This window comes from Chenopodium quinoa, unplaced genomic scaffold, assembly GCF_001683475.1.
Source record: "Chenopodium quinoa cultivar QQ74 unplaced genomic scaffold, ASM168347v1, whole genome shotgun sequence".
NCBI lineage: Eukaryota > Viridiplantae > Streptophyta > Magnoliopsida > Caryophyllales > Amaranthaceae > Chenopodium > Chenopodium quinoa.
Window position 1 is genome coordinate 2,872,220 of NW_018743033.1, and position 26,313 is coordinate 2,898,532.

The 26,313-nt window shown below is 33.2% G+C and overlaps 3 protein-coding genes across 4 annotated transcripts; all 3 read left to right on the forward strand.

Annotated features, from left to right (window-relative positions):
* Window positions 1-13: 13 nt before the first annotated feature.
* LOC110730605 (protein MALE DISCOVERER 1-like) lies at window positions 14-5,835 on the forward strand. Of its 2 annotated transcripts, XM_021910429.1 has the most exons (13): window positions 14-390; window positions 750-1,215; window positions 1,305-1,437; window positions 1,600-1,671; window positions 1,810-1,953; window positions 2,033-2,152; window positions 2,671-2,732; window positions 2,816-3,256; window positions 3,745-3,935; window positions 4,267-4,399; window positions 4,528-4,685; window positions 4,791-4,976; window positions 5,405-5,665. In XM_021910429.1, exons 2-13 carry the CDS (start codon window positions 1,071-1,073, stop codon window positions 5,663-5,665), a joined length of 2,046 nt encoding a protein of 681 aa, XP_021766121.1. In that variant the 5' UTR covers window positions 14-390; window positions 750-1,070. The 2 variants fall into 2 exon arrangements, with proteins under 2 accessions (XP_021766121.1, XP_021766122.1); XM_021910430.1 differs by lacking the exon at window positions 14-390 and having other exon boundaries at window positions 1,071-1,215; window positions 5,405-5,835.
* Window positions 5,836-14,818: 8,983 nt separating this feature from the next.
* Window positions 14,819-16,434, forward strand: LOC110730607 (protein DOG1-like 4). Its single transcript, XM_021910431.1, has one exon. The coding sequence runs from the start codon at window positions 15,113-15,115 to the stop codon at window positions 16,088-16,090; it is 978 nt and encodes a 325-aa protein (XP_021766123.1). The 5' UTR covers window positions 14,819-15,112; the 3' UTR covers window positions 16,091-16,434.
* A 7,028-nt stretch (window positions 16,435-23,462) lies between these two features.
* LOC110730608 (CBL-interacting serine/threonine-protein kinase 20-like) lies at window positions 23,463-26,007 on the forward strand. The gene has a single exon (XM_021910432.1). It carries the CDS (start codon window positions 24,207-24,209, stop codon window positions 25,635-25,637), a length of 1,431 nt encoding a protein of 476 aa, XP_021766124.1. The 5' UTR covers window positions 23,463-24,206; the 3' UTR covers window positions 25,638-26,007.
* The last annotated feature ends 306 nt before the right edge of the window (window positions 26,008-26,313 follow it).

A 26,313-nucleotide genomic window follows, 5' to 3' on the forward strand; every position in this document is an offset into this window, starting at 1 on the left:
AATCATAAAATAAAATTAAATAAATAAATGAAAAATGAAAAAAATGGGAAAATAAGGGAAAAACATGGTAGCGACCTGAGATTGTTAGAGGATGAGAGAGAAAATCAAGGGAGTTAGAGAGAGAAATAAGAACAAAATTGAGGAAAAAATTTAGCCCTTTTGGAGGCTCATTTCTTTCTTTTGAGTCTTCATCAAAGGGCAGCATTACCAAATTCTTTAATTTTTAATTTTTTCATTTTTTAAAATTTTTTTTTACAATTTTAATTCTCCGTAAATTTTCCAAAATTTCATTAATTTATGACAACCCCAGAAAAATTGAGACATAACCATTGAAGGAAGCAGCAGCTAAAAGTTTCAATCTTGGTTACTTTCGTGGCCCCCTGAATTCAGGTAAACCCTAAAAATTCTGTCTTTTTTTTTGTTGCCTTTTTAAAGGATTGCTTGTTTATGGGTTTATTCTATGATTCCTTGCTTTCATGTTGAAATATGGTTTTGATGCTATTTTGTGGTGCCCATTTGATAAATTTGAAAAGGGTTTATTTTTTAATCTGTTTTTCTTGTACATTTTTTCCTACCTTGTTTGCAGAATGTGCCCAAATGTGGTTAATTTCCTTACTTGATCCTAAAATGTGGTTTATTAGCTATTTTGTGATACCCTTTTGTTCAATTTGTAAAGGGTTTAATTTTGTTTTTGATGCTTGTTATGCATAATTTTACTCTGATCCACCATATTTTGGTGGTTGTCTTAGGGGTGAAATCGGTCGAGTTGTTGGTCGTATTGTTCACCGAGTAATGGTTCTTTGTCTAACATAGACTGCAAAAATGAGGGGCACAGACATACCTGTTAAGTTCAAGAAGAGGCCGTTGTTCCGGGTTCATATTGCAGCTCTTTAGCCTATTCATACTTTGTAATGCAACTCATTGTAGCATTTGTATAAGTCGTGGCAGCCGGTTGTAGATTTTGTATAGTTCTTTAGTTAGTTTTTGTTTTCTGACCAGTTCTTGGTCATTGAAGTGAAATCTGGCGATTTTGTACAATAGCATTTTGTATAGGTGCTGGCTGTTGGGGGATGTTCTTTGTAGCCCCACCGTTCCAGCGTTGTGTTGAACAAGCAATGGGTGGAAGATGGAGAATTTTTAAGCTTCATTATACCTGTTTTGTGGTTTTGATTCTCAGTTTGGGGTTTCGGGGCTCGTCATCCCTCAATCTTGAAGGTAAGCTTAAGATACTTTATGATCTCTACTACATATTTTGCAAAGTTCCAAATCTGGCTTTTGGTTTAAAATTGATGATTTTGTTGTAGGATCAACTTTGTTAAAATTCCGTTCTAGAATAGACTCAGATCCCTATAATTCCCTTGCAAGTTGGAATTCTGAAGATGATCACCCGTGTAAATGGAAGGGTGTCCGCTGTGTCGACGATAAAGTGCATATGCTGTAAGTTCCAGTTGTATTTACTATTATTGTTTTGGCTTATATCGATGCTATATGTCTGACTTATTGCCTTAGAGTTTGAAGTGATGTATTTAACTTTGACATTATTAGTGTTAGTAGGGAAGAAAATATTTTTATTATTGAATGAATTCGTTTCCCTTGCAGAGACCTGAGTGGACTTTCTCTAGAAGGAACTCTGACGCCTGAGCTTGGGTACCTAGACAATTTAAGATCTCTGTGAGTGGTTTAATCCTTGTATTAAGGTTCAAATGATAAAAAAATTTCAGAATTATTTGCAGTTGTCACCATTTTTTAAGTGCTGGTTTCTTTTTATTCTATTGGAAGATTTGTAATTCTGTTTGCCTTGTCGAACAGAATACTCCGTGGAAACCGCCTCTCAGGTGCCATTCCAGTGGAGTTTGGATGTCTTACCACGCTTGAGGTATTGGATTTGAGTGGGAATTATTTGACTGGAGTGATTCCAGCAGAGATTGCCAACATGGTGTCACTGAAACGATTGTAAGTGCCTTTATGAAATGTTCTAGAGATAAGTTTTTGGCTTGAAGTGTAAATGACCATACTCTTTATATTGCTACAGATTGCTTAGTGACAATAATTTTGAAGGAACCATCCCTCCTGAGCTTAAGGAGCATAGCTTGTCTGTGCTGCAATTTGATGAACACCTTGCATCTGTTACTAACAGAAAATTTGGCCACCGGTAAGAATTACATACAGATCAGGATTTGCTGTGGTGAATTATTAATACTTTGCACATCTCTAAAGTAGTCATTAATTGACTTGTTTTGTATTTTGATAAACTGGGTAATTTAGAAATAGGGTTTCTTACTTTCTTTACGTGGTTTCCATTGTACAAGCTCTTATTTGCTGGCATGTTCTTAATTTGTTGCCTAATCTGCAATGTGTGCACTAGCTGATTGTAACTAAATATGTATAATTTCTGCATCAGTGTATTGTCTCCTTTCCTTTCTGTACCTTTTGACACTTTTGTTAACTTTAAGGCCCCCGTTTGGTTTGATGTAAATTTTCAGTTCCTTTTAACACACACCCATCCCATTTTCATTCTAGATATTTGCCGTGTTACCATTTGGTTCCCTGCCTTTGTGAGCAATTTTCTTTATCCTCAGTCTTGCAATTTCATGCTATCATAAGGATTGCATTCTGCAGTACTGAACACTATATTTATCGAACTGACCTTATTATCCCCCTGATTTCAAGGCCAAAAGTTGCGATGGAGTCGTGGCTTGGTCATGGAAGTAACCAAATTCATAATCTGGAAAGTAAGTCAATGTAAGCTCCTCAGTCCTGATCTAATTCTTATACTTTAAATTGCTGACAAGGTTTTTTCTCCTGTGTTTATCAGCTTCATATGAGCCAAACATGCTTCAAAATGCACAGGTGCTAGCTACTGTTGCTCGTCGTAAATTAATTGATCAGTCAAATGTTGAAGCTTTACCGGCGAAATACAGCCCTGTTTCTCAAGTCACCTCTCAACCAGTTCTAAGTAGTAGTGGGTCTTTTCCAGCCTTAGTCAAGGAGAAGAGCCAGTCTCGACCACCCTCTTTAGTGCCTTCTGATTCTAACTCACAGCAGGAGAAAACACCTGCTCAACCTGCCCAATCCCATGCCAACACAGAAAAGCCTTCTCAAAAGGTTTGGGTGTTCGTTGCTATTGGTCTTGGAGTGTTATTTTTGCTTGCCGTTGCTGCTGCTTTGTATTTCATGTGGAGAAGTCGAGGTGCAAGGCCTATAGGCCCCTTTAAGACTGGCATTAGTGGGCAATTACAAAAGGCATTTGTTACAGGTGAACTTTTCTATTCTTTTCACGGGCATTTGTACTAAAATACATGGCTTTGTTTATGAGGGTCTAATTAGCATCAGCTGCATCACCATCAAATGGAGATTACAGTATGTGGTAGCTGACCGAGTCTGATCTCTAGTGTAGGCACAATGTTATTTGTGAACTCATAATCTTACATACCATCATAAAAATGGTGAACTAATGACAGAAAGGAATGAAAATAATCCTACTTTTTCTCAGTGTAATATATATGTTTAAGTTAATGATTCTCCCCCCTCTGAAAAAAAAAATGATGATTCTCTTGACTGCATATGATGTGATAATGATCAAGTACTTGTATGTCCAAGGGAACTTATTACTAAGTTTTCCCCTCTGTCAATCTTACTTTCAGCTATATAGCCCTATAATCTGCTGAACCTCTTGCATCTTTCATCATTTTTTTTTTGGTTGTATTCTGAAAAGATTATCTGGGGATGGCTGTCTTGCTACAGGAGTCCCTAAGTTAAATAGATCGGAACTGGAAACAGCATGTGAGGACTTCAGCAATATAATCGCTACTTTCGATGCTTTCACAATATACAAAGGAACCTTATCAAGTGGAGTTGAAATTGCTGTTGCATCAACTCTTGTCAAATCTTCAACTGATTGGTTAGATGCTGCAGAATTGGCATACCGGAAGAAGGTTTGTTGTCAGAGAATGCTGAAGCTCTAGGCTTAATATCTAATTCCTTGGTTGCGAATTGTGTGCGTGATTTGACAAAACATGCTTATTGAATCTCTTCTTCTTGTAATTAACAAGTACCTCAACTTGATGCAATCTTTTGAACTGGAAATCCGCTATTGCACTATTAAATTAACTGATACCTGCAATTAAGATGGGAAAATAATTAGTGTAACTGAAGAAACCATGCAGAAGAATTAGACATTATAAAAAGGAATGAAGAACAACAAATGGGGGGTGGAGGGACTATGTTTATCAGTAGTATTCATCTTCTGACACTGTATTGTTACAGATTGAAACATTGTCACGGGTGAATCACAAGAACTATGTCAATCTTCTTGGTTATTGTGAAGAAAACGAACCTTTCACTCGAATGATGGTGCTTGAATATGCCCCAAGTGGTAGCTTTTTTGAGCATCTCCACGGTAACTTTCCTTTTATGCCAAAAATTGAGTGTTGTTCTGTCTCTCCTGTGATACTTTGTAAAAGGTTTAGAATTTGACCCTCATTTTTTCTACTCACTCAGTCTTCTAACTTTTGTGCGTGTGTACAGTTAAAGAAGTTGAGCGTCTTGACTGGAATGCTAGAATGAGGGTAATTATGGGAGCAGCCTATTGTCTCCAATACATGCATCATGACCTAAATCCTCCAGTGGCCCATATGAACTTACGGTCCTCTATAATCTATTTGACTGATGATTATGCAGCCAAGGTACACCTTCCTTTTACATGTACAAATGAATCAGCGCACCCGTGCCATGCTTTCTGTCTCCCTTTTCTCACTGGTTTTTTTATGTCATTCCTTTTGTTGACCCAGCTTGTGGAGAAGCCATTTGATGTTTTACCTGAAGCTAAGGTGTCAGGTGAAGATGGTTCAAAGCCCTCTGTATCGACTAAAACTGCTGATCTACGGCAAAATGTGTATGAGTTTGGCATATTGTTGCTTGAAACCATCACAGGAAGGCTTCCATACTCGGAAGAGCAGGGTTATTTGGTAGACTGGGTATAATTCTGATCCAAATCTCATCATTGTCTACTACTCTCTTCACCAATCACCTTATTTTTAACATTGGTATAGCCGACAATTTTAGACGGATGATGCATCTCGTACATATTCACACTATCATGTATCATGCCTCTGAATAGCTAGGAGTCATTTTGCATGAATTTTCAGAGTTTTTTATTTTATTTTTATATGGCGTGCTTGTTAAGATAAAGTTTTTACAGTATTCGTATATTCTTGATTTTCCGTATCATCCTTTTTATGAAAGGTGAGACTTATAATTCTGTTGAATACATACCCCAGTCCGCTAAGTTCAGAATTCCCTTTTCTTTGTCTGCATCACCAATCCGTTTTTGTATCCATACAATTTAAGTAATGGACTGGTTAGACTCGCTGTGGCTCACATTTATATCTACTGGGTCTTGCAGGCTTTGAAGTACTTGAATGACAGGGAGAATAACAAGGACTTGATCGATCCAATTCTCAAATCTATCAAGACTAATGAGCTAGATGTTATATGCGATGTTATTTTGCAGTGCATTAAATCCGAACCCTCACGTAGACCCACGATGAAGGAAGTCACGACGAAATTGAGGCAAGCCATTCCTATTACACCTGATGCTGCAGTACCCCGGCTCTCCCCCCTTTGGTGGGCTGAACTAGAAATCCTGTCTGTAGAGGCATCTTAATTTTCTGTCCTTTCCTTTTCTCTTTGTATGCTTCAAAGATGTGCCTTGCTTGTTGTATTGTGATCATATGCAAGAGAAATAGACCCACCCTCTTACTGAAGTACAAGAAGATATGCGCGATTCTACCTTTTAGCTCTGTAATTTCTTGTGATTATTTTTTTATTTTTTCATTCATCTTCTCTTAGGGCATGTTTGGATTGGGGGTAATATATTAAGGGGGTAATAAAAGTCAAACTTGAAAAAACATAAGTAATTAGAGGTGTTGTAGGAGGTGTGGTGTTTACAAATGAAATAAGGTAGTTGTTCCATGAGGAAAAGAGAGAGATGGAGGAATTATTACCCTCATAATGAGAGTAATAGTTGCACACCCTCCCCTTACTGTAACTATTACCTCCAAAATGAGTCTCTTTCTTCACCTTATACTTTACTATCACTACATAATTTTTCTTATAAGCACACCATCACTATCTCCTCCTTCCCTATTTACTTTCATTTTGCTTAGTTTGACTTTTATTATCCTAGTAATACATTTCCCTCAATCCAAGCATGTCCTTACTATTAACATTCTATGCCCTTGTTTGATGGGAGTCATGTATCTTGTCTTCATGGGTCATGTAAGAAAAAGGTGACCCATGGGCTGGGTTGACTGATCCAATCTTGACACACTCGGTTAGGCACCAAGCTGAGAGAGTTAGACTTGATTTTGGCCCTTGCACTACTTCACTTGGACTGATCCACCTAGCAGGAGGTTGTGGGTTGAACTCACCAGATACCTTGTTCAAAGTTTTAAACTGATTTAATAGGTTTTACTTCCTATATTCCAAAAAAATTGACAAATTTATGATCCATATGGACTAGCCTAGCCTAACCAGTGACCCAGCACAAGTCCGAGCGGCCTGGGAGACTATCTGGGCATGTGTTCAGATTCCCTTGTTCGACTCGCTTTGAAACCCAGCCCATCACTTACTATGGCAACCTCTTGTAGTCATGTAATCATGTTAGTAGAGGGTCTCAAGAGAAAAATATTGCTTTAAGGAATCATATACTACATTTGTAATAGACATTTTTATATGGGTTAAAATGTGTTGGGTTTGAGTTAAAATCTCTAACTTAACCTATTGTAATTAAACCTGATAATGAAAATACAGTAGGTTAATCGTATCACTTAAACTGGACATGGACGTTGATCCAATTCAACTTAGGCCTTGTATTTTTTATTTTTTTTTTTTCAAGAAAAGATTAGTGCTTTATTAATGCATAGTCAAAGTGTCCTAGAGTACATATAGGTAATTTCACTAGGACAATGATTAACCCAAACCTGTTCTACTCTAAAAGGCACTAATCTAGCGAGGTGATGAGCAACATAATTGTCTTCCCTCTTTACATAAGACCATGAAACAAAATTAGTTTATTTTAATTAAAAGTACTTTTATTTTTCTAAAATTGTTTTATTTGTGTAAAATTTTGTTAGAAATTGTCTGAAAAAACTGATTATTCCCTTTGTTTTCTTTAAGTGTCTAATTTGACTTTTGCACTATTTAAATACATCATTATAACTGATATTTGTGGTTTATAAATAAGAGATGCTTATTAGAGTCATCTCAATACATAGTTTTTGAATATCAACTCTGATGATTTATATTTATTAGTAATATAAAATATTATTGATCAAAGTTCTACATTAACAGATTTATCGGTCAAACTAAGACACTTATACAAAAAGAGAGTAAGTACATTTAAAATAACTCAAAATAAGATGAATCAAACCGGCTTTTATGCAATTGCCCACCGGAATGAAGAGTATTGTGAGTCATACCATGAAGCTAGCCAATGAAAAACATCGACTTTTCATTAAAACAAAACAAAAAGGGTACAAAAACTAGGTAAATGGGTTGACCCTTGAAACTTTTCTAAGCCACGAGTCACCTTGTCAATCCACGTGGCATATCACCACTCTTTACTCCTGCCACGCCAACACTCTCTTTCTGCCACATTTCCTACCTTTAACTCACCCCATTGGTCAATGAATCATTACACCTCCATTTGTAAAAAGTTATGGTTAGAGTATTATTTTCCAATTTATTTCAAAAAATCAATTTCTTTTTATTTTAACATATACATATACTTTACCTTATATTTTGCAAGTATTCAGGAGGAAAAAAAAAGTGAACTTATTATATAAAGCAAAAGTAACAACAAAATGCATGAATCCTATAAAACAGAAATTTTATGAAGTGATGAACATGTTGCTTCCAAATGTTAAAATGCTAGTGTTGATGGCCAAGTGGATTAAATGTCTCTTCTACAGTGACAAGTGTCACTGTAAATAAAACTTGTAAAAACTTATTGACTTTCTAATAATCTCGTGAGTCATGAGTCTCGTCTCCTTTAAAATTATCTCAACCGAAAACTTACTTCATTATTTTTTTACTTAACCTGTTTCATTTATAACGCGTGTCAATATAAAACTTTTACCATCAACGACTTTAATTATTCATAAGTAAAAATTACTCCCTCTGTTTTTTTTTTTTTTTTTTCTTATAAGCTAGTCAAATTTGCACATTTGTCGAGACACAACTTTAACTATTAATATTTTTAATAAGAGATATAGTAAAAATTATGAAAAAATTAATTTATAAAAGTAGATATTATGACAAATCCAACAACATATTATATGATCATATTTATATATTATATATTGGTAAAAAAATTAAGTCAATGATGACATATGAATAGTGGAAAATCTCAACTCTAGCTTATAAAAAAAAAAAAAAAACGGAGGGAGTATAAAAGTTATATATTATGATATTACTTATTGAGACAATTCTAACAAGATCTCACATATACTCCCTCTGTGTTTTAATAAGTGTTACACTTACCAAATGCGACCGTATTTTAATAAATATTACACTTCCTTTTTTTGGCAAAAAGTTATATTTTAATATTATATCTTTCTTCTTTCATGGTCCTCACCCAAATCCACTACTACTTTTTTAATTATTTCTTTCCTCTCACATTCATTATTTTTCAATAAACTATTACCCACACTCTCTTTCTTTTACAATTTTTAATACTCCAACTACCCCATTTACCTCTTATTTTATTTAAGTCAATTAAATTGCCTAAAACTATGTGTTGGTCAAAGTGTAACACTTAATAAAACACGGAGCAAGTATATGTTTTTCCTTACGTATATTTCACAATAGACGGTCAAAGGAGGGGTGGTGAATAGTGTAAAAGTCAAAGCGGGTCAAGTAAAAAAGAATGGAGGAAGTATTAAAGTGATGATATTGAAACACATCATTGGTTTAAATACCATATTACGCCTTTTCACATAAAATCTCATTGGGCTTGAATTGTAGATGCAGTATATGACCTATCATACTCAACACTAGACCTGTCAATCGGGTCAGCCGAGTCAGGTCGCTTCGGGTCACAGGTAATTTCGGGTCGGGTCGGGTCACTTCGGGTCACGGGTTGAGAAACGCTCAACCCTAACCCAAAGTTTCGGGTTCGGGTCAACCCAACGGGTTTAGAACAATTTTTTACTTAATTTTTTATTGGTTAATTTTTAGAAATTTCTGATTTTTCAAGCTTACTTTGCTATTTTTTTCCCCACATTTATAGTAGAACATCTTCACCATATTATTTTGGATTAGCCATTACATGCCACATAATTTAAACTGTCATCATTTCACCAAAGCACATCAATTCCTAACTAATAAAAATGATAATAAAATTAAAAATAAAACTTTTAAACATCTCAAAATTTAAGGAAGAGGCTAGCATTATTATATATGTGGAGTATAATATAACTTGACATAATATCAGTAGACATATATATCAATCAGTGACATGCATGACAATGATGTGGGTTATGTGTATGCAATTAGTATAAGTCAATAGTTGGTGTAGGAGGTAATTGGTGTGGATTTGAGTAAGAGTTATATGAGATAGATAAATGAAAAAGAGATTAAACGAATGTTCGATGGTAGATAAATGGTAAAGCTTAATCAATAAACTAATATTAATTTTCAAATAAATGTTTTTATTAAAAAAAAATCATAAAATCGGGTGATGTGGATTTAAACTCCTTAACTTAATAAAGAATCTAAAATCACACAAGTAAAATAAGCCCTTCGAATCTCCTTAGAAAATCGAACAACTTAAGGATAACAAACCGGATATGACCTTGAAAGCGACCACTCCTGGAACGAATTCAACGCCTCTCAAACTTCCTAGACCACTCCTGGAACTAAGTAATTTGAAGAACAAAACTTAGACTACTCCTAGAACTAAGTGTTGCCCGAACTAATTATCAAAACAACTCCTTGAATTGAAAACTAGCCAAAAGAAGTTGTAAGCAATTAAGCAAAACAAACAATTAATTTTTATTTGATTTTCTGGTTGTGTGTCCTTTGAAGACCCACGAAAATAAACTATTTATAGGCCTCAAAAGAGGTCTCCTAGTCCTCCTAGAAGTAGAAGATCTAACCTAAATAGGATTCTAATAATCCTACATAAGATAGAACTTCAATCCCATCAAAGATAAGATTGCTAGATAGTTTATTCCTAATCAAACTCTAACTAACTAAAAACTTTCCTAATCACCTTAGGAAGTTTATAGCAACTAAAAGACAGAAAATAAACTTATCCTAAGTGCTTAAACCAAGAAAAACCCTTTCAAGTAAAAGGTAAAAACTTGCAAGCAAAACTCTAGAAAAAAACTAAGTATAAAAAATCATCCTTTTCATGTCGCCGCCACCACACCACCACACGTGCCGACCTTTGCCTCACGCGCCGGCTCAGGCTGCAGCTGGGTTCAAGGTGGTTCCGGGAAGGTGGCGCGTGGCCATCGTGATCCTCGCCGGAAGTGAACTGCTCCATTTCTTCTTCTTTGCAAATCATGCTTCCTTCTTTCCCTATTGAACTAGTGAACCTTTCCTTGTTTATTTCTTTGTTTGGGCAGCCTATAATGGGGCTATTTGGACCTTCTAAAAGTGTCTTGGACCTTTCAAAGGAATTAGCCTCTTGATTCACATCATCAGGTCAACGAGTCGGGTTAGGGTTCAAGTCGGGTTTGACCCGCAAATTTACGGGTTAAACGGATTCGGGTTAGATTGGATTACGGGTAAAAAAAAAAGCTGTTTAAGACCCACAAAACAGGTCGAGTTCAGGTCGGGTTTGCGGGTCGGGTCAAAAAATTGACAAGTCTACTCAACACTAATTAATATTCCTAACGTTTAATATTTCGTTTTGAAAGATGAGGTGGGATATGAGATTCAAAACTATGACTTTTGTGTCACGTTGGGAGCTAATACCATGTTAAAATATTATCTTAACCAAAAACTTAAGCTGTGGTTGAAACATATGATTGATTTATATACTTTATCACATTTTTACGCAATTTTTGATGCACACATTTAAATGTATATATTTTTAAATAAAATAAATTTTTAAATATTAATATCTAGAATTTACTTTTCACGACAAAGTAAACAAGATCTTACATGCGTATGTTTTTTTAAGGATTTTTTTAGAAAATAACACCACAAAAATCACACAAATTTTATTATAACACCACAAATTTTAAAACTTTTATTATAACATCACTAAAAAAAATCCAAAAATTGGATTTCACCACCACTTAACTTTTCCATCCAAAAAAACTATTACTGGAACCCACACTGCACACGTGTCAATTATATATTGGATTAAAAAAAAGAAAAATTAAAAAAAACCCTAAAATCCTAACCCAGCCACCACCCCCACCACCGGCGCCGATTCCCACCGCCATCACTCCAACCTAGGCGACCACCCTCGACGACGAAACCAGCCAGCCGACCGCCGGTAAACCCCTCCCCTAATGCCACCGCTCGATATCCCTTCCCCTAACACCAGCACCGCCCAAAACCCCCTCCCCTAACACCGGCAACCCCCGAATCACCTCCCCTAACATCAGCACCCCCAACACATCCTTCCCTAACACCGAAAACCCCCAAAACCTCCTCCCATAACGCCGGCAGCCCCCGAAACCTACTCCCCTATCACCGATATACCCAGAAAGCTCCTCCCCTAACACCCGCAAATTTGGGTTTAATTCTAGCTTTGCGGGGGGCTATGGTGGTGGTAGGGCTGGTGGGGCGATGGGGTTCATCGAGAAATAGGGGTTTCGGCGCCTGGCTTGGCTTGGCGGCAGAGGGGGAAGTCGGTGTTGTGTTGTAGGGCTGTCGGTGGTGGTAGTGGTGGTGCCTGGTTAAGGTTTTAGGTTTTTTTTTCTTTATTTTTTTAAAACCAATATATTTGTGACACGTGTTTGTTGTGGCTCCACTAACGGATTCTTGGATGGAATCCGTTAATAGGTGGTGAAATTCAATTTTTGCATTTTGTTGTGGTGTTATAATAAAAGGTTTTTTTTTTTTTTTTTTTTTGGTGTTATAATCAAATTTGTGTGATTTTTGTGGTGTTATTTTCTAAAATATACTTTTTTTAAAATATATAATTTATCTAGATTTATATTTGCTTAGAAATATAAAATATTTTTTTCAAAAAAAAAAAATGTATAAAATATTTCGTTTCAAAAAAAGAGTATTAAATATTCAAAATAAGAAAAAAAAAAAAGAAAAGAAAAGAAAAGACCAAAGGTCATCTTGAATCTTGATGCACTACAAAATTAACGATTTTAGCGTCCAACAAAAACAATGAGTAGAATCGGTTAGTGATAATCGACTCAGCCAAATAATTATCAAATCCATAACTTAAATACTTAATCCAATCCGAATAGCTAGTTTGTCACATCTAAGTAGTCATTTAGTTGAAGCAAATGTATTATTGGTTAATTTTTCACCTTCAACTCAAAATTTTGAATTCATAATTGAATAAAACTTAGCTTGAGCTTAATTTTTTTTTTTCCTTCTTTTTTTTAATATTTTTTTACGTATGCTCCTAAAATTTTAAAAACCCAATTAAACTTTTGATAAAATATTAATTTTAAAAACCCAATTAAGGTCACTAATGTTAATTTTTTAAGAGAAAATTTACTAAAAAAAGGTAGATTGAACAATAATTAGGTCAGTCCTCTTTTAAGATTATAAACTTTTTTAATTTTTTTTTAAGGATTATAACCTAATTTATAGATTTATTGTTTTATAATTTAATTTTTAAAATAATAGGGCATAAACATATTTCAAACGCAACAAATAACAATGAATGAAGGGAGTAGAAGGTTATTAAATTGTTACTATATATGTCTATAAAAGAATTAGGTCATCATAAAAGTAAGTTCAGATTTTGGTTAGAAAATCACCAAAACTCAATTTAATAAACAATATTATTGATCACCACCACATTATCCCTACCTTATAGGAACAGTTCGGGGAGGATCAAAGAGTCATTATGATTTTATCTAACAGAATTACGTATGAATGTTGTCGAGTTGTGGTAAATCACCAAAGTTCAATTTAATGCATCAATAATATTCTCACAATCTCAACCCCCACCTACAGGAACAGTTTCAAGGAGGGTTTGGATAATGTGTCAGTTTAATTTTACTGGTAACGTAACAGAATTATGTATGAATGTTGTCAAGTGAATTACGTAAGAATGTTGTTGATTTGTGATAAATCACCAAAATCCAACTTAATGCATCTTCTCCTAGTCTTGATCCCCACCTTATAGGAACGGTTTCAAAGAGGGTTAAAAAGACGTGTCAGTTTATTTTCAACTACCGGTAATCGAATTGAGTGATGGAAATTTAGGTTTTTTTGTTGTAAGGTTGTATTTTCATATTTTTAAAGTTTATTATTTGGCAATAAATTAAAAGACTACTTTTTCGTACTTCATTTACAAAATTAAGCCTAATCATTTCACTTGATAATTCTCTATTGAATTCAAGTTAGTTTATATCGATTATAACTATTTTTCACTATTCAAAACTTAATGTTAATGATTGAAATTGATTTTTATGAACTTACCAGTGTGTGTGATTTCATACGACAAAGTTTAATTTAATTAAAGTTAATATTTTCAGCGGAGTAATAAAAGATTATTTTACGTGTTAAAAACAATTATATTAGTTATATATAATTTCTAAATAAATTGGTATAATGAATTGTAATAAGTTAATATTCAATTGTATATAAGGAAAAAAGTTTAAATAAAAAATGAATATAATAACTTTAACACTGAGGGAATGTTAATCAATTCACCTACTATTTAGGCCATGCTCATTTCACCTTATTTTTGTTCAATTAAAATTATTTTAAAACTAAAATTATATATAGTGAGATCAAATTATTTTTTGCTGAACGTATATTAATTTACTAAACTAAAATAATTTTTATGGATTAAAAATTTATTTTTACAGGCTCTCTATTATACCTGTTCTATAGTTTAAGTTACTGATTTGTGCTAGTTGATTAAAACTTATTTTTACTAAACTAAATTTGTTTTTCTACACTTAACTATTTTTATAAAAATAAAATTATTTTTTACCGATTATTATTTGATCCGAATAAGGTAAAATGAACATTATTTATAGGTTATTAGTCATTTCATATAAGTTTTTAAACATATTGACTTTTGAAATTTAGATTAAGATTTTAACATTTCATACAAAATTTTGAAAATTTCTTAATAGTTATTGAACATATTAGTTTTTTTGAAATTAATTTACCGGGTAGGTAGACTTATTGTGAAACGGATTCACCCATTATTTTTTGATATTTAATACTTCGTACCATTAATACATCTTTTAGTACAAGTATATATCATAATGAATTTAATAATAAGGTCCCTTGTGTGATTATGTTTTTCTTTTTAATATATAAAATCACAAAAAAAAAAACGATTTAAATAGTGTAAAATGTCAAATATTGCAATATTTTGTAATAGAAAGAACGAAAAAAGAGCATATATATATACTCCTTGACATAATAACTGACACAGTCAAATTTTGCACACATGCCGATGCACTATTTTGACCTTAATTTACATAAATAAATATTAATGAAAATTATATTTAAAAAATTTTGTTATGAAACTTTATTTTTACATGTTCTATGAGAAAAATATGTTGTTATTATGTTAATAAAAAAAAATTATATTTAATCAATATTAATATATAAATAGTGAATAAAAGTACAACGTGCCAGCTATTATAGGACGGAGGGAGTAATTAGAAGATAGTTGTGATTAAGAAAGAACGGAATAAATTATAAAATAAGTGGTTGGTGTAGGACCCAGTTATTAATACAAGTAGAAGAAACATGAGTTTTAATTTTTTTTTTTTTTTTTTTTTGAGGAATGAGTTTCGAATATGTTACAACTCCTGATACAAATACGTAAGTGAATAGTTTAGTACAAATATATTTATAATTGGTGCAAATCACGACACAGAAGAAGCCACCCTTTGAAACTAGACGGCTCATAGCATGCTGCGCGTAAGCCATGCACTACAGTACTCTCACCTCCCACCTCACCTGTTTCATCTTTCACACCCTATTTATACCCCTTCTTTTTTCTCTCTCCAACTTACCCATAAAATCAACTTCAAATAAAATATCATATATAACATTTATAATGAATTCTAATTTAATTTTGCCATTGAAATATCCTGCTGCTACTTCTACAACTTCTATAGTAGAAGAGAAATTCTGTGCTTACTATGAGAGTTGGCTTAAGCAACTTGAAGTTCACCTTCAGCAACTTGTTTTAGGCCGCCACCCAAATTATGACGTCGTGGTGGCGACCTTAACAACTCACCACAAGGAGTTCTATACGGCCAAGTGGGCTGCAGCTAGGGATGATGTGTTGTCTTTCTTTTCGCCTCAGTGGGCTAGCCCACTCGAGGCGGCTTTCACCTGGGTTACCGGGTGGAAACCTTCTACTGCGTTTCGCCTTGTGGAATCCCTCCGTACGACTCGGGCACCGCTCACTAGCCTGGCTCAGCTCACTGATGAGCAGGCTAGCAGTGTTGCGGCGCTCGGGGCGAGGATTAAACATGAGGAGCAAAAGGTGGAGATGGATTTGGAGAGGCTGCAGATGGCTATTTGTGACTTGAAGATGGTGGGGTTGGCGAAAATGTCGAGTCGGAAGGATGTCAACGAGACGAGCCGAGTCGAAGATATGGTGGGGGTGGCTATGAAAGGGTTGATGGATGGGATGGAGAAGGTTATGAAGATGGCTGATTATGTTAGGCTTAAGACTTTGAAGGGGATTTTCGATGTGCTTACTCCAAGGCAAAGGGTTGATTTTTTGGCTGTTTTTGCTATGCTTCAAATTCAAATTAGGAAATGGGGCAAACAGAAGGCTGCTAATGATACTGCTATTAATAAAACTACTAATGATACTACTGCTACTGCTAATAATAATGATTCTACTACTATTAATAATATCAAAAATGTTAACCTTATTGCTCTCGTTTAGCCGTGGGATTCTTATATACACCCTGGTGTAAGGTGCTTTCAACAGTATTTTTTGCTCATTTTGATGATTAATATTCATTTAATTATCGATTGAGTAAAAAATTACCTTAGGTGTACTTTGTGTCTGGGTGTATATAAGAATTTGAAGTTGAATTAATTAATTAAGAATCAGGTTAATCTAGTTTTAATGTTCTAGCTAGTACTAATTTTCCCCTAGTTAAGTATTGGTCCTTATATTTGGATCATAATAAACAAAACAGAAGCTAAGTTTCTCGTTGAATGTAGTGCTATCTCCGGTTCTTGTGGTATTAGTGTTGTTATAAAATCTAAATAAAATTAATGTTATATAAGTATCTAGTTTGAATTTGTATTACTTTTACTCTCTCTTTATTTCAAGTCCATATTTGTCTAACCTTTTGGTTTAACTGCATATACACGCTAACTTAAACCAATGGGTTTTATCATTTTTTTATCTAACTATAAAGACAAATAGCATAGCTTGAAAAATGGATTGGTCTTAGTGTATCTTAATATTGGTTATTTTTGTTTATACATTGTTAAAGACATAAAATGGTGCAAAAAGCAATAATAAAAACAATTTATGTATGATACGAAATACTCTGTAATGCTATAGTCGAAACCACATAGGCCCTTGTTTATTTTATATCTCCACTATTTCATGCACGAAAAGTGCGAACTATGAAGAAGGTTCGCAAATTTGCTAAGTGTTTTTACTCTTGCTTGCTAACTACTAGGTACAAAGTATTACTCTCATCTACACCACCTCCTAAAAACATGTTGACCATTAATATTTTTAGTTGTGTAATTATAATAATTATTATTAAAAGTTAATATTTTAAAAATGGAAAAGATTTGTCTGAACCTGATTCACAATAATATCAATGTGGACTTGAGGTTCATATGCACGCAATTGTTGTTATGTTGAATATAGAATCCCTAATTTTAACATAGTGACATTTATTAAAACTTGTGTGATCTTAAATATTATTGTGAACCTGAATTACATACGTGTCAGTCGGCGTTACATTGAATATAGTGACCCTAATTTTAATATAGTAACCTTTATTATTCATATTGGCCAATATATTGAAACTTTCAATTTTTTTTTTTTAAAAAAAAAAAAAATCTCTTATCACCTTTACAATAATAATGTATTTTTTATTTTAACATAATAACTTTTATTTTAACATAGCAACCTTTTTTTATTAATAAAATGACCATAGTATCCCTAATATTCGTGGTTTAAAATAAATTAATGTGAACCGAGTCTTTTTAAGAGTTTGTATTTAAAAATATATATTTGTCCAGGCAAATTTAACAAGATCCAAATGACTATGATTTTTGTTATATAGTATCCCAACTATAGAATGTACTTATATGGGGAAATTCTCCATATATATATATATATATTTATTAATAATCCTTTGATTGTATGTGTCGGATAATCCTATTTATTTAATAAAATTACCTCTCCTTTATTCAATTTTTAATAAATAATAATTTACTTTTCTAGATTTCAATTATTAATTTAGTGTTTAAAATAAAATATTTATGAGACTATTAGGCCTATAGGGAGGATATAGTCATTGGCGGACTTGGCCTTATGCCTGGTGGGTCAAATGACTCACCAGGGCCCAAAATATTTTTTAAGTTTTTAAAAAAAAAAAATAAAAAAAAAATTATTTTCTAAGTTTTTTTTTAAAAAAAAAATACTAACTTTGAACCTTTTGTTAATGTTGTTGGGTTTTTGATGAAATGTGAACCTAATGCTTGTACAAATTTTAATCTTGTCAATTATTAGTTTGTTAATTATTAGAGAGCTAAGCTTGTCATGTTGTCAATTATTAGCTTGTTAATTATTAGTTTGTTAATTTTAGTCTTGTCAATTTTAAGCTTGTTAATTATTAGTTAGTACTGTAATCTTGTCAATTTTCTATTTGGATGATCTTTGTAAATAATTTTTCTTGGGAATTTTGGTAAATTTTTTCTTTTTACATATTTGGTTATCAATTGTGACTCACCAGTCGGAAATTCCTGGGTCCGCCACTGGATATAGTAGTTATAAACATATTCTTATATGCATTTTGGTACACATAGAGGTAGGTGTTTACATGTGTGATTTTATTGTTTTTCATTTGAGGTGATGTTTTTGCTTACTTAAATAGTTTAAAAGGATAAAATATACATCAAATAAGTAGAAAACTATATTCTTTAATGTAATAAACTTTAAATGCACCCGGATGCATATCTAAATAGGTGATATTATCTGTCAAAAAAAAAAAAAAAGAGTAATACTACACTCAATGACACCAACTTAACATGTACTATAACTATTGACACAACCTTGTCTCTAGAATTAAATTAATTCTAACTTGATCATTAAAGACCATCAATGGCATTTCGGTGACTGAAGGGGGTTTTAGTCATCATAATTTAAGATGTTAATTTTAAAAAATCTAGCTTTTTATTTATTATTATAAATATACTAAAATTTTGTTAACCTTTTAAAATAATTTAATAATAATTTATTGAGTTTCGGCGACTGAAACGTACTCTGGTTACCAAAATGTCAATTATGATTTTTAGTGACCAATATATATATATATATATATATATAGTTTTAGTTTGTGTCACTAGGTAATTTTGCTTATTTATTTTTTAAACAAAGTTAAAACATTCTATATTTCAAGCTTATCATTCACAACAACTTAAACCATTAATAATTTTAATCATTAATTAGTAATGATAACGTAATATAAAAAAAGTAGTATCTTAAAAATATTCATTATTATGTACACAAATCTAATCTTATTATAACTTTTCACATAATAAATTATTCTTAATTGTTAATCATCAGAAATAGTCAGAGAATGGATGTAGAGTTAGTAAATTAAACAAAGCATTAAAAAAACAAATTATTTCAATAGGAAAATAATTTATTTTTTATATGTGGTCTTATCAAGAAAGTTTCTATCTCACAAGTTGCAATTGATGAAGTATGAAACCCACTAAAGTCAGGTTACTTGTAACGTTTTATAAGTGAATTGTGTGATTTGCCAACTAAGATATAGCTGGTAAAAATAAATATCAGGTTGCATGTGCTTCAAACGGTTAGCACTTACAAGGAAAAAACAACAGACCCCTTTAATTACCGGCCAGTACTACCTTACAGGGTTTTATATTACATATGTTTTTTTTAATAGGTGTAATACAAGAGTATTATTTATGAGATATAAAATATTCTTTTATTACACATAATAAGAAATGAAGGTAGCATATATCTTTTATGGAGTATTTTATATTAGTCTACACATTTTGAATTTGAACAAATAATTTTTTTTTTTTTTTGGATTTGTACCTATAAACATAAAATATTCATGGATCTTGATAGATTTTTTACAATTTTATTTTTGAAATATAAACTTTTTTTATATAGATTTTTCTATTTGATAATTGAATATATCTACTGTATTATATATATTGCATGTATATTTCATGTATATAAGCAAATTTAGGTGTGAAGATTGTGAGATGAGAGAGTAAGAATATATTAATTAAATGTATTTGTTTGCCCAAAAATAAGTGTAACCCAAATTTTATAAAATATTGATTAAGACAAGTGTAACACTTAATAAAATTCGGAAGGTAATATTCTTTTTAAATAATAATTGAAATAGTTAATTTTAAGATCATGCATTGGCAAACATTATTACAAAAACGTGACAACTAAAATGAAACAAAACGAACCTATTAAATTTAATATAGAGAGTTTTGATGAAAATAAAACTTATTTGACCAAAATTAGATGGTTGACTAAAACAACTATTTTGGTTGGTTGGTTGGTAAAAGAGTACTTTTACTTAGTTAATTGAGTTAAAATCCACTAATTTAAAAAATAGAACCATTTAGATTAGTTGATTGAGAAATTTAACCATATGATAATTTTTTACTTGTATTAAAGTTGCTATAATTTGCATCCTCACCAAATCTAATACTTATGTCTTTATTTGCATTTTACATGTTAAAGTAATAAAACAACTACAAGTTATTGGCTACTAAGCAATCTTATATAGATAAGTGCAACAACTAATTCAATCATATTCCACAATCCAGACATGTAATAATGTAATTAACCAATTAGTTAGATGAGCTCTTAGAAACAATGCTAGCTATATACCAAACGTGGCCTTGTAGACTTATAATAGAAGTCAGCCTACAAAAATCTCATGGCCTTATAGACTTATATATAGTACAAAGTCGGTCTACAAAAATCTCATGTTCTATCACTTATTTTGAAAATTTATGCACATTGCATGACACTATTAAACAAGTATAATAGTGTGTTTGGATTGAAGGAAATGGAGGGAAAGGAAGGGAAGGGAAATCAAGGGAGGGAGTTTCTTTTATTTGGATAAAAAAAATAGGGATGAAAATGATCTCTCCAACAATGGAAAGATTTGGAAGGAAAACTCATCCTTCTTCCTTCCCCTTCTTTTCCCTTCCCTCCCCTTTACCTCCCTCCCTTTCTTTTTCCTCTCCTTAATATTACCCAAACAAACTGTTAAAGTACTAATGCACTATACTTTATCAATTTTAAATTTTAAATAAATACTTGTATATATACTAGTAGCTATCATTTGATAATTTGATATTCTGATCTATGTGATTTTTATTATAAATATGCTGCTATAAAGTAAAAAAATCTTAATTATTCATATACATTAATTTTATGTCCTTTTTTTTTAAGTGTTAATACTTTTTTAGTAAATCTACAACCCATATATCATTTTTTTTCACAAATTCTTAATTAAGGCAGATTTTCATTAAAATATTGTAAGACGGGTTAAAGTTATTACTCATATTTAAACTTACTCTTATATATTACAAAAGTTATCATTTTCTTAACCTAAATTTTATCCTTAAAAAATACTTATGAATTTATAATGTATTAAATTAATCATATTAGCCTTCATAGCAAGTATTCATTAGAAATTACACATTAAAATACAATCAAACGAACGACAAATTAAATGTTACCCTTAAAGAGATTGAAGTTACCATAAAAATGGTTAAAGTTATTCTTAAATTGACCGTCTTACAATAAAATTAACGTAATTCCATCTTATACAATCTCGCTATTATTATTATTATTATTATTATTATTATTATTATTATTATTATTATTATTATTATTATTATTATTATTATTATTATTATTATTATTATTATTATTATTATTATTATTATTATTATTATTATTATTATATCTCAAAAACCACTACTAGAAATAGGCCGGATTCCGACGGAGTAAAATTCCCTCAGAAAATTCCGCCGGAAAATGTTAGTTCCGACAGAAATTCCCTCGGAAATATTCCAATGGAATTTTATTTCCTCGGAACAGATTAAATTCCTACGGATTTTAAATCCATAGGAAATTTCGAGGGATTTTAATTCCGTCGAAAAGTTCCGACGGAATATTAAGGTTTTCCGACGGATTTTATAATTTTAAAAAAAAAAACAGGATTAAAAAACCCCGGAAACCCTACATTCCCCCTTCCCCTTTCATTCCTCTTTTCTCTCTCCTCTTGCTGCCTCTTTCCTCTTTCTCTTTCCTCTTCTCTTCCTCTCTGATTTCCTCTCCTCCTTCATTCTATCTTCTTCTCTTTCTTCGCGGCTATTCATCTCTTTCTCACTTTCGCTGCTATTCATCTCTTTCTCACTCTCGCACCGTCAACAATGAAAACGAAGGTTATTGATGGTTAAAACGAAGGTTTTCAAGTCAAATTCGACTATAAAAACTCTAGATCTAGAGTTTTTCTGGTCGAATTTGGCCTCGTAAACCCAATTTCGAGGTTTTGTGTGGTCGAATTTAGGTACGTATCTTTTTTTTTTTTAATTAATTTGTTGTATTTTCGGTTTTTTTTGTTGTTTTTTTCGGTTTTTTTTCATTAATTTATGGTTGTTTTTTTCGAATTTTTGGATGTTTTATTGGTTGTTTTTTCGAATTTTTGGATGTTTTTTCGGTGCTGGGTGTGGGTGGTGGTTTAAGGTGGGTTTCAGTGGTGGTTGGGGAGGGTGGGGAATGGTGGTTTCGGTGGTGGTTTGTAGATCTGGTGGCAGGTTTGGGGTGTCTAGGAGGGGTGGGGTGGGGTGGGTCTGGCTCTAGGGTGGGGTGGGGTGGGTCTGGGTCTGGGTGGGGTGGGGTGTCTGGGACGTGGTGGGTGGTGTAGGCTGGTGGCGGGGGTAGGGGTGTGTGGGTGGGGTGGGTCTGGGTCTGGGTGGGTCAGGGTGGGGTGGGGGTGTCTGGGACGTGGTGGGTGGTGTGGGCTGGTGGCTAGGGTGGTTCTGGGTGGGGATTGTGGTGGTTTTTTATTTTTATTTTTTTTTATTCACTTTTCCGACGGAATTTTCCGTCAGAAGTATATTCCGACGGAAAATTCCGTTCGGAAAATTTCCCCACCGACGAAGATTTCCGTCGGAACCTTGCGACGGAATTTTACTTAAAGTCAACAAAAGCGCGGACAGAACAAAATCCGTCAAAAAGGTCACTTCCGACGGAATATCGCAAAATACCTACAAAAGGTCTTCCGACAATGCTTTCCGACGGAATTCCGTCGAAAATGGCCATTTCCGACGGAATTTCAGGGTTTTCCGACGGATTTTTTCCGTCGTTGATTGACTGTTTTCTAGTAGTGAACAGATAAAGTCATACAACCTACAAAAAATTAGTGGGAAGCCGAGATACAATTTGGGCTCCCACTCCTCTAGCTATATCAAATCCATTCCTAGTGAAGATATAGGCAGTAGCACGTGCCCCAATGTCTTGCGTGTCTTCGAGAACTTCTTAATCTGTTTAAGCAATGGGACAACCTCCTTCTCTAATTCCCCGAGAAAAGGAGAAAGAAAGGAAACCGTACCTAATCGCCTGACACCTAGCTTCATACTTGACCTGTTTACGATGACCCGCATCAGTCACAAACCGCCCAGGAACAAAAATCAGACAATCCAAACTGAGTCAAAGGAGAAGACCTTGTTAAGTCAACACACACATCACAACCCCGTTTCCAAGAATAAAGTAACACATCTTTAGGTCTGAGGACACCGTCGTTCCCTGAGACAACCAAATGTCAACCTCCACAATTGCACAAACTCTTATTTTTTCTTAATTCTTGAGCAAGCAGTTATGAAATGGATCGGATCATTCGGATGTAGTACAAAGTATAATTCTTCATATAAGATAATTGAGTTTTAAAGTTTATAAATTTGGATCGTTAATTTTAATGCAACATCACAAAACATTATTTTTTTGCGATTTTAAAATCATGTTAATCATTATGCACGATCTCCTTCAATTCTTCCTTAGATTAGTCCACTGAATCAACATTCAATAAGACCAAACCATAAGTTATAAGCTTATAGCGTTTTTTATTCAAAATTTCAAAGTTTTGCATTTTCTACAAACTTTAGCAGTATATTCCCCAAAATTCATGGAGGGTAAATAATAAATCAATCAATAAAAATTGGAGAGTAACCAAAGAATTGAACTAGCATAACTTGATCAAAAAATAAAATAAATTGAACTAGCATAAATCAGAAGTATTAGGTATACCACAAATAAGTCATCACATTTCTTATCAAAATTTTTTAAGAAAAAAAATAAAAAATTCCAAAGCAATCAATATAATATTCCAATTAAAACATCCTAATTAATAGCCACAAATTACTACCATAAATAGAGTATTATCCAAGTAACAATTACACAAAAAGAACGGTCTTATATTGACTATAAACCGCGCTTTTACCATCCACTGATTTCGTATTTTTTTTTTTTGTGATAAACAAACACAAATTACAGCTCTTTCTCTCTTGTAGGGCAAAATTTGATTGAACATCCTTTCTTTCATTGCCCTTCCCTTGCCTTCTTAGCGTATCGCTTTCTCTTTATCTCTTCTCCTACAATCATGAACAAAATGGATGAATTCGTTTTCGAAACAACGTCCAAAAATCATAACTCCCTTTGACAATCACACCCTACCACCAAAAAAACAAAAGAAAAAAAAAATAAAAATTCTAAAGGAGTTTGATCATAACATCCTATGAAAGAAATGGAGAAGAAAGGAACAATTTTGTTCCATAAGTACGAGTTAGGACGGTTGCTAGGGCAAGGGAATTTCGCGAAAGTTTACTATGCTAGGCACATTGTCTCGGGCCAAAGCGTAGCCACCAAAATTGTGGACAAAGAAAAAGTCTCAAGGGTGGGAATGATCAACCAAATCAAACGAGAAATTTCGGTGATGAGGCTCGTTCAACACCCTAACATTGTGCAACTTTATGAAGTCATGGCAAGCAAAACTAAAATCTATTTTGCCATGGAATATGCCAAGGGTGGTGAGCTTTTTAACACGGTTTCAAAAGGGAAGTTACAGGAGGATCAAGCTAGGAATTACTTCCAACAACTTATTAGTGCTATTGATTTTTGTCACAGTCGTGGGGTGTACCACCGCGATTTGAAGCCTGAAAATCTTCTTTTAGATAAAAATGGTAACTTTAAGATATCTGATTTTGGGTTAAGTGCATTGCTAGAGTCAAGGAGGCAAGATGGGCTACTACACACGACATGTGGTACTCCAGCCTATGTCGCGCCAGAGGTGATCAATAAGCAAGGGTATGATGGGGCTAAGGCCGATATATGGTCATGTGGGGTCGTGTTATATGTTTTACTAGCCGGGTTTTTACCATTCCATGAAACAAATATTATGGACTTATACCGAAAGGTTAGCAGAGGGGACTATAGGTTCCCGAATTGGTTCCCATCCGAGGCCCGGAAACTCCTATCCAAGATACTTGACCCGGACCCTTGCACGAGGATAACGGTTTCCATGTTGATGGAGAATTCTTGGTTTCTAAAAGGCTTCAAACATGTTAATGGACCTGATGAACTCGAAGTTTCTCCTATAACTCCCAAGGATGTTAGCAATGTTTTGAATAGCATTGATTTTGGAAGCACTAGTACAAGCAATTCTCCTAAGAAAGAAGATGAAAATGTAGAAGATACCGAAAATGTAACTCCTATGAAGCCTACATGTTTGAATGCTTTTGACATTATCTCCCTCTCACCGGGTTTTGATCTATCCGGCCTTTTCAAGAAGGACCGCAACAAGCACCAACCCGAGGCTCGATTCACTACTTCCAAGCCCCCCTCTATGATAGTCTCAATATTCGAACAATTAGCTCATATAAATAAAAAGTTTAAGATTCATAAGAAGGATGGAATAATGCATTTGGAGAGCAACAAAGAAGGGAGAAAAGGGCTACTTAAAATTGATGCTGAGATATTTGAGGTAGCACCAATGTTACATGTACTAGAGATCAAGAAAACTAGTGGTGACACAATCGAGTACAATGATTTTTGTGACCGCGATTTAAGGCCTGCTTTAAGGGATATAGTTTGGGGTTGGCAAGAAGGCAATGCACCACCATACATTGCTCAGCAACAAGTGCAACAGCAGCCAGAACAAGCTGTTTAAGGGAGTTTTGTGAGGCTTTAATTTCGACATTGAAGTCTTTCCCATACACGGCTACACTCAGGTTCTTGGCAGCTGATTGAATCAATTTTGAAGCCTTTGATAAGTTGTTGAAGTTCATGATGGCTGAAGAATGTTTTTTGTATATGTAAGAAAAAGAAAATACCTCATTACTAGAAGCCACAATGTGTAATTGTGTACATACACAAAATAAATTAAAAACAATGTTATGGCCGTAAAATATCTTGATGTAAAGTGCACATAAATTTTCCACTTGTGTTATTTTCTTGCTAATATTGTTGCTTATATAGCTAACATTGGGTTCATTTATGGAGCCAAATTACATGGGAATGGAAATTATGAGACAAGTTTAAGTGGCACACACATATCATTCTCATATCGATCAGCGGTACTCTTTACTAATAATGATTTAGTTAAAACAGTATATACAAATGATGTTTAAAAAGGAAAAGTTTTTTAAAAAATTTGATTTTAAATAAATTAAGATAAAATAAGTTAGGTAGTAAAATTTTTTGAAAGAATAAAATAAGAAAAAAAATTACATAACATCAATCCCCACCAAGTAGATATGACCATTGAAAGATTGAAATATACGGTAATATTGTTATTAAAATATCTATAGTAATGACATGATATTTAAAAACAATTAAAAAAAGGA